This window comes from Paracoccidioides lutzii, assembly GCF_000150705.2.
Source record: "Paracoccidioides lutzii Pb01 unplaced genomic scaffold supercont2.12, whole genome shotgun sequence".
Taxonomy (NCBI): Eukaryota; Fungi; Ascomycota; class Eurotiomycetes; order Onygenales; family Ajellomycetaceae; genus Paracoccidioides; species Paracoccidioides lutzii.
This window is the reverse complement of record NW_015440958.1, coordinates 3508-20098: the sequence shown is the minus strand read 5'-3', so window position 1 is coordinate 20098 and position 16591 is coordinate 3508. Positions and strand designations below refer to the sequence as shown.

Below are 16591 nucleotides of genomic sequence, written 5' to 3'. Positions count from 1 at the left end.
GGTCCCAAATACTACTACCACCCTACCTACCAAGGCTTCTATCTCTCTGGATTAAGGACCAAAGCCCCACAGGCAAGCTCTGGGCTATCGACGCCTTATTCACGGTTGTATGGAGTTGTAGAATGGGCAGGACCATTACAGTGGATTAAGCGGACACCTGCTTCTCTCAACTGGAAAAACTACATTCCCAGTATTCAATTTGATGCCCGACAAAGCTGCTGATTGAAGTGCCTCCGTTTCAGGCGTACCAGGGCCTGGGGAGCTCGCGTTTTCTGCGCAAGTTACCTTTGAAGCGCGGATGGATGCTCAGATCTCTCGATGTACCCTGGAGGCTGAACAGCATGTGTCAGTCTCTTGATGTTATTGTCTATTTTAAGTGAGGTAGCTTTTACGTCGTTTTTCCCCGCTCCTCTCCTCCTCTACCCCAGCAAATTAAATGAGCCTCGTGATATGGCAAGTTGATACCCCGATTAAACTGATATCCGGAAATAATGGTAGGTTATGGAGTTGATCATCTCCCAGAGAGCCGCTGGTAGAAAACAAATGGTAAAGTTGCGTCGCCTCCAGACATGGAGATCGCGACGGGGTGCTAGACTATGCCGGATCAATGGTACAGCCACTCAGCCAAGGCAAGCTCTAGGAAGATCTGGGGAAGCATTACATGAGGCGGTTTCATGTTCTAGCGAGCAAAGTGGAAAAATTTGTGACTCTCCTCAAACAGATAATAAACAAGCATAGCTATAGCTGCTATATTTGCATGCATTGATCCTCGGTTTCAAGAAGCGGGAGCAAAAACCCTGTAAGTAAACTTCACGTGTAACCTCCAGAGAACTTTGAGAAGAAGAGTGTTATGCCGCTTCTAACAGTTGTCGATAAGTTCTCCTTGCTTTTAGCAGCTATCGTTCATTCTCACTCCTGGATCTTCAACCCCACAGCTACCAGCACCGGTAGATAACTGGTCACTGCAACATCGCATCCAATCTTTCGATGACTGACGTTGTGCCCCTAGTACAATTCAACAAGGGTCGACGGATTCAGTCCTATTTCTGTGTTCTCTGGCTGTGACAATGTACGCTTCCAAAAGATATAAATTCGAGCTGATTTCCGCTCCAGAGGTCAACATTTGATCATCGTCCAACACAACAACAAAACATCATCTCTTGCGATCTACAATTCCAACACAAACCTCTTTCTTGAAAACCTTCTCTTGAAGACTTGTTTCTTCTTCACCTTTTATCCAAAATGCAGTTCTCCAAGGTCATTGCTGCCTCCTTCGCCCTCCTCGGTGCCGCTGTCGCACTACCATCCCCCCAGGCCCCTTCTCCTAACCCGAAACCTGCGGTTACGCACGCTCTCAACGAGTTCAAACATGCAGTTACTACCTTTGAGAAGGCAACATCAGCTGCGAGCTGCGACTGGATTAGTAAGTAGCCCGTAGCAGTGCGATCAGAGAGCCCAATATATATCCTGTGTACTAACAGTGGTGAATAGCATGTCTGGAATCTCTTGCCGCCTCCAGCGCTGCTTGTGCTGCCGCTCTTGAAGAATTGGGACTGAGTATGCCATTTCCAATGCAGAGGACTATCGTATGTTCATGCACGTGGTGCTAATATCTTCTGACACAGACATCGCCCTTGACCTTGCCTGTATTGCTACTGCTGCCTCAACCAGCACCAAAGGCTGCGAGGGATGCTTCTAAATCAGCCCTAGGCCCGCCAGGATATCTTACACAGTTCCCCCACCGCTTCGTGGGACATGTTAACCAATCGGCTTGGTAAATTTTTGTTTGTCTTTGCAGTACAGTGTAGTTGATATCTTTTTCGCGTTTGATTTTGCTCTGGGCTGCCCACTGTCCACATTCGTTTCTAGTCTGTTTCGATTGGCAGTAGTTTTTCATTCACATATGAAATACTATGAAATATATTCCATGCATTGGTTCCAACTTTCAGAGTAGCATAAATATCTATATTTCATATGTTTAATCCCAATCATCTCGGTATATATATATATATATATTATACATTGGATGTTGTTTTGACCAACAATCCTGCATTAATATTAAATCGACCAACCACTATGATGAGATTTGCCGGCTGTTCGCCAGTGGCCCGTGTAAATGTAGAATGACGCATGGGGTTGCTATTATTAGTGTTTAACTGCTGTCGGCTTTTTTGCTCTTTGGTGTTGTTGGGTAGCGAGAAGGAGAAAGCATGCGGGCAGACGGGCAGACGGGGCACACGGGCACACGAGCTCTTCAAAACGCAGGTTAGACCCCACGTTGTGGGTTCTTCTCACGTTTCAGGAGTAAAATGCACAAAGCTAAGTTCAAGCAAGTGAGTGCAGATTATGTAGTGATGTATGTATATCCTGCGAACTTGTAACTACCTAGTTAGGTGACTGCACAAACTTAAAGTTGAACTCTAACCTGCGGTTGATCGGATAACTTTATCGTTTAATTAGTTAAGGTTAACTAAATAACTAACTTCGCGCGGGGAAAAACACGATCTTCTTGGAGATTCGCTAGGTAACCAACCACCTGGATTTAACCAACTAAATAGCTAGCTAGTTCTACCCCGTAGTTACCGTAGTTAGTTTTGGGGTTAGCTAATTAGTGGTAATTGTCCTATGGTCCCCACCCAAAAGTTCTTGCACCGAGTTGACTGGCTAACGGGGCACCTACTCCACACATTTTTACGCACGAAGATTGATGAGGAAGACCAGTCATTTGAGTTACAACCTTGTTAGATTAGGTTAATGTTGGAGCGCGTCCCAAGGTTCTAACCAACTAGCGCCCAAGGGCCGATGGTTATCTGATTAGGGCTAGCTTACCCTCGAAGCCCTAATAAAATCCCGATTGGGCTTAGAAAACCACTCTTTCCCCCTTTTCCCCTTTTCCCGAGCCAGAAAAAACACCCGCACGTCCTTGGCAGGCTTGGCAAGCTTGGCAATCCCGGGCATCCACAACTGCCGCGTTTTGCAGAGTTCGCGGAACGTTCCACCCGGAGACGCGGCAAACTTCCACCTGCCCTGGACAGCCCTGGACAGCGGGAGCAACTCTGCCGATGGCTTAGTTAGTTACGGAGGCTAACTATTGACTACTGGCATATTTGTTGCATCTAACCACCCACCATCACCATCATCACTATTCCAACGACATTCTTTACCATTTCATCTCTCTATATCTCCTTATGCCTATATAGGTAGTTAAAGGTAGCTATGGGTGTTTATGGCGCTATAGGTGCTGTGGATGCTATTGATGCTGATGCTATGGATGCTATGGATGGCTGTCTACTGCGACCAAGGGCTCAGCTCGCTCATCCCACGCGAGAGTGATGTGTCACTCTATTGGACAGTTGGCTTGGGATAGGGATGAGCAAATATATTAAAACCCACAATTCTCTATAATCTCTAACCCGTCTAGCAGGGATGGTTAGCCATATGCTTGACTCGTTTGTTCCCGTTGCCTCCGTCCCTCTCTCCCTCTGTCCCTCTCTCCCCTCCTGTCCCTCGCTACTACAACTTCCCTTTAATCTTTTTTCATCAAGCGGTGGTTGATTTTCCGCCGTCCCACTCGCTTCCAATCTGGGCTGGAACTAAATTAAAAATAACCCAACCTTAGATCTCTCACCCACAGCATCCATGGACCAGCAGGAGTTTTTTCCCTCTCGATCCATGTGAACGCCCATTATGGTTCTAACACTGAGTGAGCCCCTGACTGGGACCGCCACCCCACCGCCCTGGCTGAGATAATAGTTCATCAAATGATAGTTAGTTCTGATACAATCCCAGGAGACCTTATCACCCCAGGGCTTCTCCAGTTTGTGGCTTGAAAAAGCTCAACTCGACCATGCATGCACGCACGCACGCACGGGCTGAGCCTGGACGCTGTCATTGGCAACGAAATACCTGCTGCCGCAATTTGTCAAAGGCCTTTCTTGCAAAAGTCCTTCGACCACAGACAAATAATCACCACCTTGGACTGTTAATAATAATAACATAACAATAACGATGATAAAATGAATTCTTCGATCGATATTTCCCTGGAAATGCTGCGATCTCCTACAGCTTCATAATTATTTCCTCCTGTTTTTTGAGAGTATATAATATTTGTATGCCTTGGTAGATGTATATATATATATATATATATATATATATATATATAAACCTTAATATACGATCTATACTACGTTGGTTTGATCCACATCCTACATCGGAACCAGTGCGCGCCGCCTCCCCTCGTTCTGTTGCTATCTGCGTGTTGGTAGCTGAGATATGAGCGTCGGTCATGACATGTTTTACTCTACTTCACGACAGTTGGACCGGCTTCACCGCTCTGGAGAGACGCAATATAGCTCTCTACATCGCTGGGATCATGCTTTACAAATTCGGCCTGGAAGCCTTCAACGGGTCCATTGTAGCTCTCGCCACCAATAGATATGACTATGATGCCTTCATTTCAAATTCGACATCCAAAACTTTCGAGCGAGTCGGCCTCCTCACAGGGCTTAACCAGGCATTTCAGTGTATAGGCGCCATCCTCATTGCACCGCTCGTCCGAAGGGCACCCACGAAGCTAGTCCTGTCAACCTCAGTTTTTGCCTTTGGCCTTTTCGCCGCCATGCCCCTCATCGTGGATGCCAGCACCGGTGGGTCATTCGTACCCAAAAAATTCCGCACCAAACACCCTCGAAATGACTTTCATTACTATGGAAATTACAATACGGATGGGTTAATCCCCATCTACTCTGTCACAGGTATCGTTTACGGGATGGTGGAGCTTATTCGTCGTGTCATCCCTAGAGATCTTGTGGGCGGAAACGTCCAGAAGCTTCGCCGTGTTGATGCTCTTGTTCACATCTTCTATGAGGTTGCCGGCACCGCTGGCGCGTTCTGCACTGCTCTCGCCCTCATTCCGAATCTGGGAAATAACTATTCCTTCATTATTACCCCAGTTTGTTTTGCCATGGCGGCTGGCACATGGTCCTGCATAACTAATCTGGACTTCCAGCTTGAGGCGCAGGATGTTCTAGCAGAACAACCCGCCTACATCAAAGCCATATTTGGATCCTTTTTGCTGTTTCTGGAATCCTTCTGGACTGGCGGAAAGCTTATGTTTACTAATCGCCGATTCATCTGGCTGCTGCCCGGATACGCCATCGCCCTCTACGGTCACAGATATCTAGAAAACGGATTAGCTCCTGCGATTGCCCGTCGGTACCTGGGAAATTCAGCCTGGTCGCAAGTGATTGTTGGGGGCTCGAATCTGGGCGAACTGCTAGGCGCATCATTCGTATTTTTTTTTACAAACCTCGTCACCACGCCCATTCCATGGATCCGGCTGGATTCCGTGATGCTCTTGGCCGTATGGTACTTACCCTTCTGGTACCCTCCGCAGGGCCAGGTTGCCTATGCCTGGATAGTAGCTGCCACCTTCCTCCCAATTTCCTTCGGCTGGGCGGCCGGAGATGTCTCTCTCGTCGCATACATCCAGGCGACACTTGCACGCGTCGAGTCAAAGACCAAGAATGTCTCCGCATTGGGCGCTGTAATGGCTTTTCTCTATTCGACATACATCGTCATCTACGCCATCACCTCGCCTATGTTGGGTCGGTATATAGACATAGTCTTCAATGAATCGGGTGGAGCCGAGCACGATGGCGACATCCACCCTGCTATTATGAACATAGGAGCCATTCAGTTTACCATCTTGTCCATTATGATCTTGGCAGCAACGTTCGTACCGCAGGGGGCCTTTGCGTTCAATCCACAGATCCTCTTCAAGCAACGGCTGGACACAGAAATTGCCAAGCCTAACAGGCTGGATGACGAGGTCAAAATGACGAGTTGGCGTAGCGATGGGGAGTCTGCAGAGAACCACCACACAAGTCACAATGGGTGTTCACATGAAAAGTTCTTATTCCAATCGCCAACACAGTAGCCATGATAGCCATCACCACGGGCGCCGGTATCAGGAGAAGCCATAGGACGGAGTGCAATGTATCAATTTCAAGCCTTCCTGTTCATTCCTTCTTTTTCACCTGTTTCATGGCGGCATTTTTTCAGCTTCTTTCCCTTGCTCATTCTGTAACTATTCAGTCTCCACCCTCAATAAATCACACTTCCATTGACTAAACTCCCCATGGCCACATGCCAACTAGAAAAAAAAGAGTCTCAAAAAGGAAAATCATCTGCACAGCAGTCCATCTTGCTGACACTATAGAAGTTGGATGTATGATACCCTCTTCTTGTACTCTATCCCTTCCCGTCCTGCCATGGCTTGTAGATAAGGACTTATTATAGAGCTGGCCTAAACTTTCATTCTGCAAGACTATTTTACGGACTGCGTTGATAAAATAAATAAATTCTCCCTTGAAGATACAACCTACAAAGGACAAATCGTAGACACGTCCACGTTGTATATGCAGCTTCATATGAAAATTGGACAAGGTTGCGTTATTCTCTGATAACATTGCATTAGGAGTGGACTGGCTGACCGAGCGACTGCTGAATTGGGGAAAATAAACAGAAGAAGTTGAACAAAAGAATATGCCGGATTTCGAAAATGTATATTTTAGGCCATCAGGGGAGACGGCTTTCTAAACACAGCAGGAAATGAATAATACGAAGAGAAAGAAAGAAAGGGAAAAAAAAAAAAAGAAAAAAAAAACCAGGGGAAGGAAAGACGAGGAAACCATCTCATAGCTGCTTGCCCATAAACTTTCGCTTGGCAAAAGCGAGCCACCACTACATCCGTAACGTGGGGGGTTAGCTGTTAAATGGAAGAGGACGAAGGCATGTGTGAAAAGGGATACGGGAGGAATGAATATATACCTTTGACGGACCAACTCCTTCGGGGTATAAGCGAGAATGTAATCGAATGGCGAGTTCTTGTCGAACCTGAGAGATGTATCTAGAGCAGACGTAAGGTGATATATCTAATTTTTTTTTTTGGTTGGGGGTGGGAAGGAAATTAAAAGAGAAAATAATATAATATTTGTTGCTTGACATACTGTCTTAAAGCCTCTGCATCCTGGCGATCGCGAGGTGGTTCAAAGGCCTGGTTCAGCGGGAAAGAGGCATCCCCCGGGGATTGCAAAGTGATCAAGAGACGTGTTGATGAGGACCTATATATTGTTGTAGTTTCGTTTGTTGTTCTTATCGTCAGCCAACAAATCGAAAAGCACACACACATATATATATATATGACCCAAAAATCGTAATTCTGGCCTACCTTTTCCGCTTCTCTGGCAGGCATGCCCGGTTTAACTTTGGTAAGGCATTCGCTGACAAACAGGATGCCATATATCAGCATGCGATCCGCGGGGCCCTTGATTTCAAAATTTCGGAAGAAGGTATTTGCACGGTATAGGGAGAGAATTTCATCGAGGCAGTCGTATGATTCGCTGTCCGGGTCAATGTTTGACTCCGGGGTGCCGGGAGGGAGTGCCGGAAGGGTGTATGCGGGGCCACGGGTTCGCGTGCGGAGAGGCAGGACGGGGAAATTTCCTATTGGCAGACATGTGTGAGAATAGGGATAAGTTTCTGATTTATCTCCGGAGTATGCGTGACATGCCTATGGTTGGGACGTCTGCTTCCTGAAGGAAGATTGAGTGGTATGCCTGGGCAAATACACGGTCAGCGGGAGGAGCGGGGAGTTTAGTGTTCTCCTGTAGCTGGGGAAAGAGGGGGCACTCAAACCAACCGGCATATCGGAAAGTCGATGTCTGGGATATGATCCTAAACTGAATTCCTAGCTGAATTGTTAACCCGGAGATATTATATTATATCTATATCATGTCATGTCTTTTCACCTTGGATTGTGTATGATCTCATGTTGTTCCGTTACAGTTAATTTTGTCAGGTTGAAGATGAGTCAACCTCGCTAAAAGGGTTGGCCCACCTCTCCACGTGACCTAACCCCAATCATAGTCAGGCCTGACCTCACTATACATACATAGTAAATCATTTATCAATCACTGAATCCTTACACCGCCACCCAAGCGAGCCGGCCACCCAATTTAAATTATCTTCAACTTTCTAACCCATCCACTTCAACGCGTGAGAATGCCATCAATTCGCAGTAAAAATGCAAGAAACTCTATAAAGAAAGAGAAAAGGTTTGAACTTATGATAATCTCAATTAAAAATCAAGAAATTATCTCAATTTGTGAAGCTACATATATATTTAATGTGTCTCATACTATTCTACAAGACCAACTCAATGGCAGATTTTAAGGGTGAATTTAGATGCAAATTTAATCAAATTAATTCAGATTGAAGAGAAGCTTATTTTTTAGTTCAAACTTAACTTTTAAACTTTGAAGTTAACTTATTACTTCTCTGTTTAAGAACTTTAAGATGAGATCATATTTTTTGAACTAACTTAGCTTTTTCTATTTTAAAGCTTTTTTTTCTTCTGATTTTCAGCTTTTTTTTTTTTCAAATTTTGAAACTTTCAGAAATACTGACTGAATAGAAATAGAAATAAAAATGATAATTATTTATATAATAATTAATTTTTTAATAATATTCTATACTACTTCTAATTGATTATAAATTAGTATTTTTTATTTAAATTGACTGAATTGAAATTAAAGTGAAATATATCTGATTAAACTGATTATATTTACTTTAAATTTTATAATTTTATAAATTACTTTAATAGTAAAATTAATAAATTTATAATTTTATAATTTTTTTTTCATCTATTTAATTCTTTAAAATAAATATTATAAATTTTAAATTATTAAATTGTTTAATTTAATTTATCAACTTTTTTTAATTTTTTATTTAGTAATTTTTTAATAAAATTTTTTTTTATATTTTAATTTTTTTATATAATTTTTATATATTTAATTTATTAAACTAAATAGATATTTTTTTAAAATTTTACTACTAATTTAATAATTAAATTAAATTTTTCAAGAAAATCTAATAAATTAAAAATAATTTTTTCTTTTTTTTAAAAAAAAAACTATAAAATTTTTATATATACTTCTTAAAATACAAAAAAAATACTAATTTTTGATGAAAAAACTAATAAAAATATTTTATTATCATGACTCAACTAGAGTCAAAATGATAACAAAACAACAGCTTTAATTCATTTATTTAACTTGATAGTTACAATAAGAATACTAAACTGAGAATTAAAATAAAGAATGAATAAGCAGCTGAATATATAGAGATAATTGAAAATCAGATCAGATCAACATGAGTAATCAAATATGATTGAGATCAGAATGAATTAATCTTGAGAGTGTAGTGAGATGTATCAATTTTAATTTATATATAAGCAGCTATACTGTAATATTACTTTTTGATTTAAAAAGTACTTGCTTTCAAGCAGCTACATTAGAAGTAAGAAAAGAGTCAAATGAAAATTCATCAAGCTTATCAGTAGACTAACTGCCTTGATCATCATTCATCAGATTCTTATAGATTTTCTTTTATATTTCACTAACATTGAATTTATCATCAGTGTGATGTCAAAACTCTCTATACTACTAGCTCCTGCCCTCACACTGTTAGGCTCGGCGCCGGGGCTAGGTTTATCCCCATCATATGACCACGTGACTACGCTCCACATGTAACCTAGTGGATCGGTGTGGGATGGTTGGTCTTCCATTGGTGGGAGGACTGGCCAGCTAACTGATATACGCGTACATCACGTGAGGTGGTGTGGCTACTAGGTGGTCATACCCAACACCCCTTTATGCATCAACAAGTAGGATGTCTCCACATAGTCAAAGCTAGCTATTCTATCCTAGAACTTAACTGTAACATGCTATATACAAAATAATTAAACACTGCTGTGCCTAAAGACTAATTCTGTCTGTCATCATTTTCTTCATGAGAATATAGTTGATTTGTTAAATTAAATATTGAATTTATTGACTATTATTATTACATCTTCATAATCATAAAATTAAGTGATATGATTGATCACTTTGAATGTATAACAGATATTATTTTTCAAATTTCATTCAACAATCTTATAGATGAAGCTTTGTGGTGTGTGAATTATAGTAAATATCATACTATTCAGAGTATAAATAATAAAATATAATAATATGATTGAGAATAGTTTAAATCTGAAGTCTTAATCTTCTAATTTTATAAATAAAAACAGATTGATAGTGAGATTTGAAATTCAGTATATGTTTTGAATCATGATATTTCTCTCTTCTAATTGTAGATATATATTCTCTATCTTCTTGATATGTCTTTGACCTCTATCAGCTGTGTTCACTTTAAAATTTCTCATAAATGACTTTGAATATATCATCAGATGCCTTTCATCAGTCATGTGAAAACTAGCACCAGTATCAAGATACTATTGAGGTTTTGATGATATTTCAGATGAAATAAATAGAACAATTACAGAGTTAATATTAAATTGAAAGACAAGAAGATTTAGTGTTTTATCACTATAGTTATTATTCTCATTTTTATTTTTATTTTTGCTCTTCTTTCTATTATTCTTTAATTTTTATTTATTACTATTTTCATCAGTATTTTTAATGATTTTAATTTTATTCACTTCTTTTTATCAATCAGTCACTAATTCTAAGTATAGACATTAATAGATTTTGTTTGAATGCTCTGCTCAGTTGCAGATATTGCACTTTGAAACAGAAGATGATGTATTGAACTGCTTATTATCATCACTCACAGTGACAGCATTTATATTATAGACTTTTATACAATCAGTTTTCTTTATTTTATTTATATAATTAATCAATTATTTTATCAGATTATCAATATCTATATTGATAATTGAATTTTAGCTTATTATATAGAAATCATTTATATAAGTCTTTAAAAAGACTCTCTGATAATTTTATAGATCATTGAGAAAGAGATCATGATGGAAATTATCTGTATTTTTAACTAACTTTTTATAATATGTAATTAGATAAAAATCTCTTTTAGTAGATAATATAGTCATTATCTTTGACATAGAGAATAGAAAGTTTTTTTATTACATTTATTCATTCTTCTGTTAAGAAGACTGTATATTTAGTGCTAATTCTTTGTCATAGAGCAGTTGCATTATCTGATTTCAGCTCTTCAACTATTGTTTATACAGGTTCTAATAAGAATTGAAGTATTTAATAATATAAGATTTTTATATATACTGTTCAATATTTTTTTTTCAACATATTGATATTTTGAGATAATTTATGCTGATTCTTCATCAAAATATCTATGTTATTATTAACTTCTATATCTGCAAGAATATTAATTCTTCATATTTAATAGTTGATATTATCAAATATCATCATGATTTTTGTATTCATTGAAGCTTACATTTCCATTCAATATTTGCATATCTCTTGTTTTAAAGTATATGCAAAGATGTTCTTATTGATTTAAATGTTTTACTGTATAGTCATCATTTATTGACAAAATGCAAGCAAATCAGCTACAGTTATGATGATCCTGCTACTTGCATTAGAGGTAGGCATGAAAATAGAAATAGATATGAGAGATGAGATCTCATCATCTGACTCATGATATATAAGTCTTTTTCTCAGATAATAGCTGAAACTGACATTTTTCATTACTTTCTTTGTCAGTATGTATTTAGTTTCTCTCTCATCTGCTGAGCTAGACTCTGACATCTGATTGTGCTCTTCTTCATACACTGGAGAAAATGAGCCTTGAAGTCTTGATTGAGAACATAAGAATTTTTTTCATTCTGATTTAAACATAGATGATAATCAATAGCTACTTATTATAAATATAATATGAATACTAATTCTTTAAAGAACATAATCACTTCTTGCAATCAGATAATATTTCTGTAAAATCTTTTGATTTTATTGCAAAAAGAGTCTTCTTTTATAGAATTAATGTTTTTGTTTTGATTTCTTTATGAATGTGATTACTTTTTTATAATAGACAGTATCTTTTTAAAATCTTTTAATTTTTAATGTAAAAACAGTGTTTTTAAAGGAAATCTAGTCAAACTCATTCAATATCACATTGGTTGCAGTGTATTCTAATTAAAATGTCTTGTTTTGCTTAAAAAACTGCTATCTGGGCCATAACCTGTGGGATGGTTGGTCTTTCATTAATGGAAGGACTGGCCAGCTAACTGATATACGCGTACATCACGTGAGGTAGTGCGGCTAGCGGGCGGTAATGCCCAACAATTGATTATGATCTGGTCACATGATCACATGGATTGTTTATAATCTAAGCAGACTCTGACATTTTTTTTCCCTTATCAATCTTAGTATTTCATTATATAGCAGTTAGCAATGCAGAGAGATTCTATCTTAGACAACTCATATTCACTTTCTAATATAATACTAAGGTTCCCTTCTATCTTTTTACTCAGGTTTTGATAGAAGACTTAAGTATATCAGTTGAATTAAAATCAGATAATATATTAGGTCAACTATTGAAAACAATAGTTCAATTCAATATCAGATAACCACTGCAGGCTCCCAATTTCTTGAAAGAGGTCAAAAGAATTGATGATATCTTCTAACGAGACTGATCAATCAATCATGTATTTCAATTGAGAAATTCAAAGAGATAATTTACTCAAATAGTGATTATATTTATAATGAGTTGATGATGATTTTTGATAACATTTTTGATGATGAAAAAACATTAAGAGATACAATCATTTATCTGAGAATAAATAGAATAACACTACTAATCGGGTTGCTGTTAAGAAAAGTCAGATTGATAAGCTAATTGCTGAATATAATAAATTTAATTATACTCTGATTCACATAATAATTAGTAATCAAGCGGTAAGTAAAGATGTCATCTTCTCTGAGACTGTTAGAAGATTTGTCAAGATTGATGATCTGAAATATATCATTGACAGCAAGGAGCTGAAATTTGAACACTAACTCTCTCAGATGAAGAACAAGCTCTGAGAGAATGTCAATCACTATTCTATTGAATATATAATAATTGCATACAGAAAACTCAATTGATGAGGACATGACATATTATATTGCATCTCATATGAAAAAAGATCACCTCAAGCAATATCAAACTGTAAATAAGATATTTGAGCATCTCAAGTCAATATATAAGAATGCTAACAAGCTGTAAAATATCAAAAGTGATTATAATAAGCTGATTATATATAATGAGAATAATTATTATAAATTTATTACAAAATTCTTATATCTAGTAGATGAGATTAAGATTGTCAAGGAGAACTATGAGACAGACTTCAATGACAAACTATTTTTTAATCTTCAGAAAATTATAGTAATAGTCTATACAATTATCAATATATATACTAAGTTTCAGAAAATATGTGCTCAGACAGCTCATATTTTTCAGATAATCAATATCACTCAGAAGTTAAAAAGGTTGCAAAAAAATAAATCTAATATCTTCAAGCAAAACATATTATAAATCTTTAATAATCAAACTCTTTCCAGCAACTCTGATATAAAATCCTCTATCATGAAAGTTTTAAGCCTTCATTCAAATATTCAATACTACTACTGCAAGAAGAAAGATCATATTACAAGAAATTATTTTATGAAACATAAGTTTCAACAGATAATCATTAAGCTCGCAAAGAATAACACTTCTCAGCTTTCAGTAAATTTATAAAAAGAGTGAGTCTGAGAGAAGACTTCATCTCAAGTAGTTCAATAGTTTATGAGAGATTTGATATAAAGGATTTAATTAGAGAAAAAAAACTTTAATTTATTAATCAAGTTAATTTATAATAAAATTGCTACTTTTATAAATTCTTTTGCTGATACTAAAGTAAATGATGTGAATTTTACTGATATCTAATATATTATAAAATTGATAACATTCTTCAATAGAAAGTTTTAAGAACTCTCATTCAAATACTGCATAAAAAGATATAATAATATCTATAATAAGATGATAGATTATATATTAACTCTAAATCTCTAAGTGAATGATCAGAGATTTTAAAATATTCTTTTGCTAATAATAGATCTAGATCAGCATTATATTATCCTGGGATAAAAGTGATTGACAGTACAAAATATATAACTCAATGTTAGAAATCAACACCTGATTTGACTAAGTGAATAGTCTATCCTTGAACAAGTAACAGAGTTGATATTAAAAATAGTATTCTGATCAACACTGATGTATCTGAACTCTAAATCTGATCATCAAATAGATATAAAATGAAGAGAAATCAAACTGAATAAGAAGATTAGATAGAAGTATCAAACTTAGCTCTACAGATTGAAAGAGATCAACTTAATTATAATATATAAAATAAGATAAAAACTGACTTAATAGGAGATAATATCGAAGATAATAAATATGAACTTCATTAAAACTACTTCCTTTCATAATTATATGAAGAATAAGAACTTTACAATCTTTATAACCAGTCTATATAAAATTAATAAATAGCTTAAGAAGAAGTAAAGTATACTAAGAGTTGAAAATAAGTCTGATGAGAAGCTAATCAGCAACTTATCAGAATGATTGAAAGATCAGAAGAACTAATTCTTAAAAAAAGTATCAGATGAACTATTTCTTCTATAGAAGAATGTTAACTTTAAAATAGAGCTTTAACCTAACATTAACCTCATTTAGAGTATTAGATATACACCTCTATATAAGATAAATTTAAAGGAACTAGAAAGAGTGAAGATCTATTTCAAAGTCAATCTAATAAAGAACTTTATTATCTCAAGTTTAGTTCTCTATACTTTCTCAATTCTGATTGTGTGTAGTAGAAAGAAACTAAAACTCTATATTGACTTTTGTAAGCTGAATGCTATAATCAAACAATATCAGTATTTTTTACCTTTAATAGATGAGCTGATAGACTGACTCAACAGAGTAAAATAGTTTACAAAGCTGAATATTCAGAAAAGGTTCTATTGTATTTAAATGAACTTTGATTTTGAGAATATAATCACTTTTAAAATCTGCTATAAAATCTATATATATTGAATAATTCTCTTTGATCTTATGAACATCTCTGCCTGCTTTCAATAGTTTATTAACAGAATCTTTTTTAATTATTTAGACAAGTTTATGATAGCATTCATAAATAATTTTCTAATCTATAGCACGAATCTGAAGGAGTACAAGCAGCAGATAAACTTAATATTAAACTGACTAAAGATAACTGATTTGCAAGTTAATATTTACAAATATAAGTTTGTAGTCTAGAGAATAAAATATTTAAAGTTTATTATTAATACAAAAGAGATTGAAATAGAATCAAAGAAGACAGCTATAATTATAAGATGACAGACTCTCATCACAGTTAAAGAAGTTTAGTCATATCTAAAATTTAGTAATTTTTACTAATAATTTATAAAAAATTATAGTCATATCATAAAATTACTATATCAGTTAATAAAGATGACTATTTCATTTGTATAAATATCAGAATGTAAATCAATTTTTAAAAAACTGAAGAGACAGCTGATGAAAACTTCAATACTGTGTTATTATGACTTTGAGCAGAAGACTTATATTAAGACTAATATCTCTAATAGAGTAGTAACTGACATACTAAGTCAAAGATTTAAAAATAATCTTTTAACACTCAATAGTTTTCTATTCAAAGTCAATAAATAGAATAGAGTTTAATTATAAAATTCATGATAAAAAAATACTGATAGTGATTTAAGCCTTATAAGAATAATGAACAGAGCTTGAAAGACTATAATAAAAGAAATAATTTAAGATTCTTACTAATTATTATACACTGAAATACTTTATGACTATCAAGAAGTTAAATGCATATTAAATTCACTGAGCAGAGTTTTTTTTCCATTTCTACTTTGAGATCAAATATTGATCAGATAAGGTCAACCTGCTAGCAGATATATTGAGTAAATCTGATCAAATTAGAAAGTAATAGAACAGTTATATACTGATTTTTGACTCTCAAATCACTTCTTCTATAGATATCACTAGCGTCAATCCTTTAAAAAAAAAGAATATTGCTGAATATATAGTGTTTTCAAACAATATAATCATCTTAATTGAGTCTCTATGATAGCAGATAGATGATGAAAATAGTTTCTATATAATGAAAGACAATATGCTGTAGTACAATAAAAGACTAATGATATTTTTTTAGAAAAAAAATAAACTCTGATAGCTGAGCTGCTATACAAAATTTATGATCAAGCTTTAACAGTATATTTTAAAGAACAAAAACTCTGACCTTGATGCAATCATACTATTAATGAGTCATCTAGGAGACAGATATTCTACACTATATTCAGAATTGCTATGTATATTAAATCAGTAAAATTTCAAAAGATAAGATTTCTGATTTGATAAAGTTATTATTAATATCAGAATAAGTATGATAGTATATTATAATGAACTTTATAAATATGCTAAAAAGTAAAATAAATCATGATGTCATTTTAATTATAATATGCTAATTAAGTAAGAAGATAATCTTTATTTTAATCACTCAAAGAGTTATAGTCTAATAGTTGATCTAACTATTTATTCAATTCTACTATTCATACAATAGAGCATTTAACTCAATTGTCTTTGACTAAGACTCTAAGTTCATATCAAGCTTTTAAAATAAATTTACACAGATTTTGAGTATAAAACTGAAACTTTTAAT

General features: G+C 35.5%; 3 protein-coding genes across 3 annotated transcripts; 2 read left to right on the top strand and 1 right to left on the bottom strand.

Moving 5' to 3' along the window:
- Positions 1-1242: 1242 nt before the first annotated feature.
- PAAG_04659 (hypothetical protein) lies at positions 1243-1778 on the top strand (the record flags this gene model as incomplete). Its single annotated transcript, XM_002793083.2, has 3 exons — positions 1243-1423; positions 1492-1586; positions 1626-1778. 3 exons carry the CDS (start codon positions 1243-1245, stop codon positions 1776-1778), a joined length of 429 nt encoding a protein of 142 aa, XP_002793129.2.
- Positions 1779-4285: 2507 nt separating this feature from the next.
- On the top strand, positions 4286-5938 carry PAAG_04658 (hypothetical protein; the record flags this gene model as incomplete). The annotated part of the gene is made up of 1 exon (XM_002793082.2): positions 4286-5938. The coding sequence occupies one exon, from the start codon at positions 4286-4288 to the stop codon at positions 5936-5938; it is 1653 nt and encodes a 550-aa protein (XP_002793128.2).
- Positions 5939-6696: 758 nt separating this feature from the next.
- On the bottom strand, positions 6697-7573 carry PAAG_04657 (ARP2/3 complex 21 kDa subunit; the record flags this gene model as incomplete). Its single annotated transcript, XM_015845331.1, has 4 exons — positions 6697-6744; positions 6832-6910; positions 7011-7057; positions 7232-7573. Coding segments are annotated over 4 exons (516 nt in total), but the record flags the coding sequence as incomplete, so codon positions are not given.
- Positions 7574-16591: the final 9018 nt, after the last annotated feature.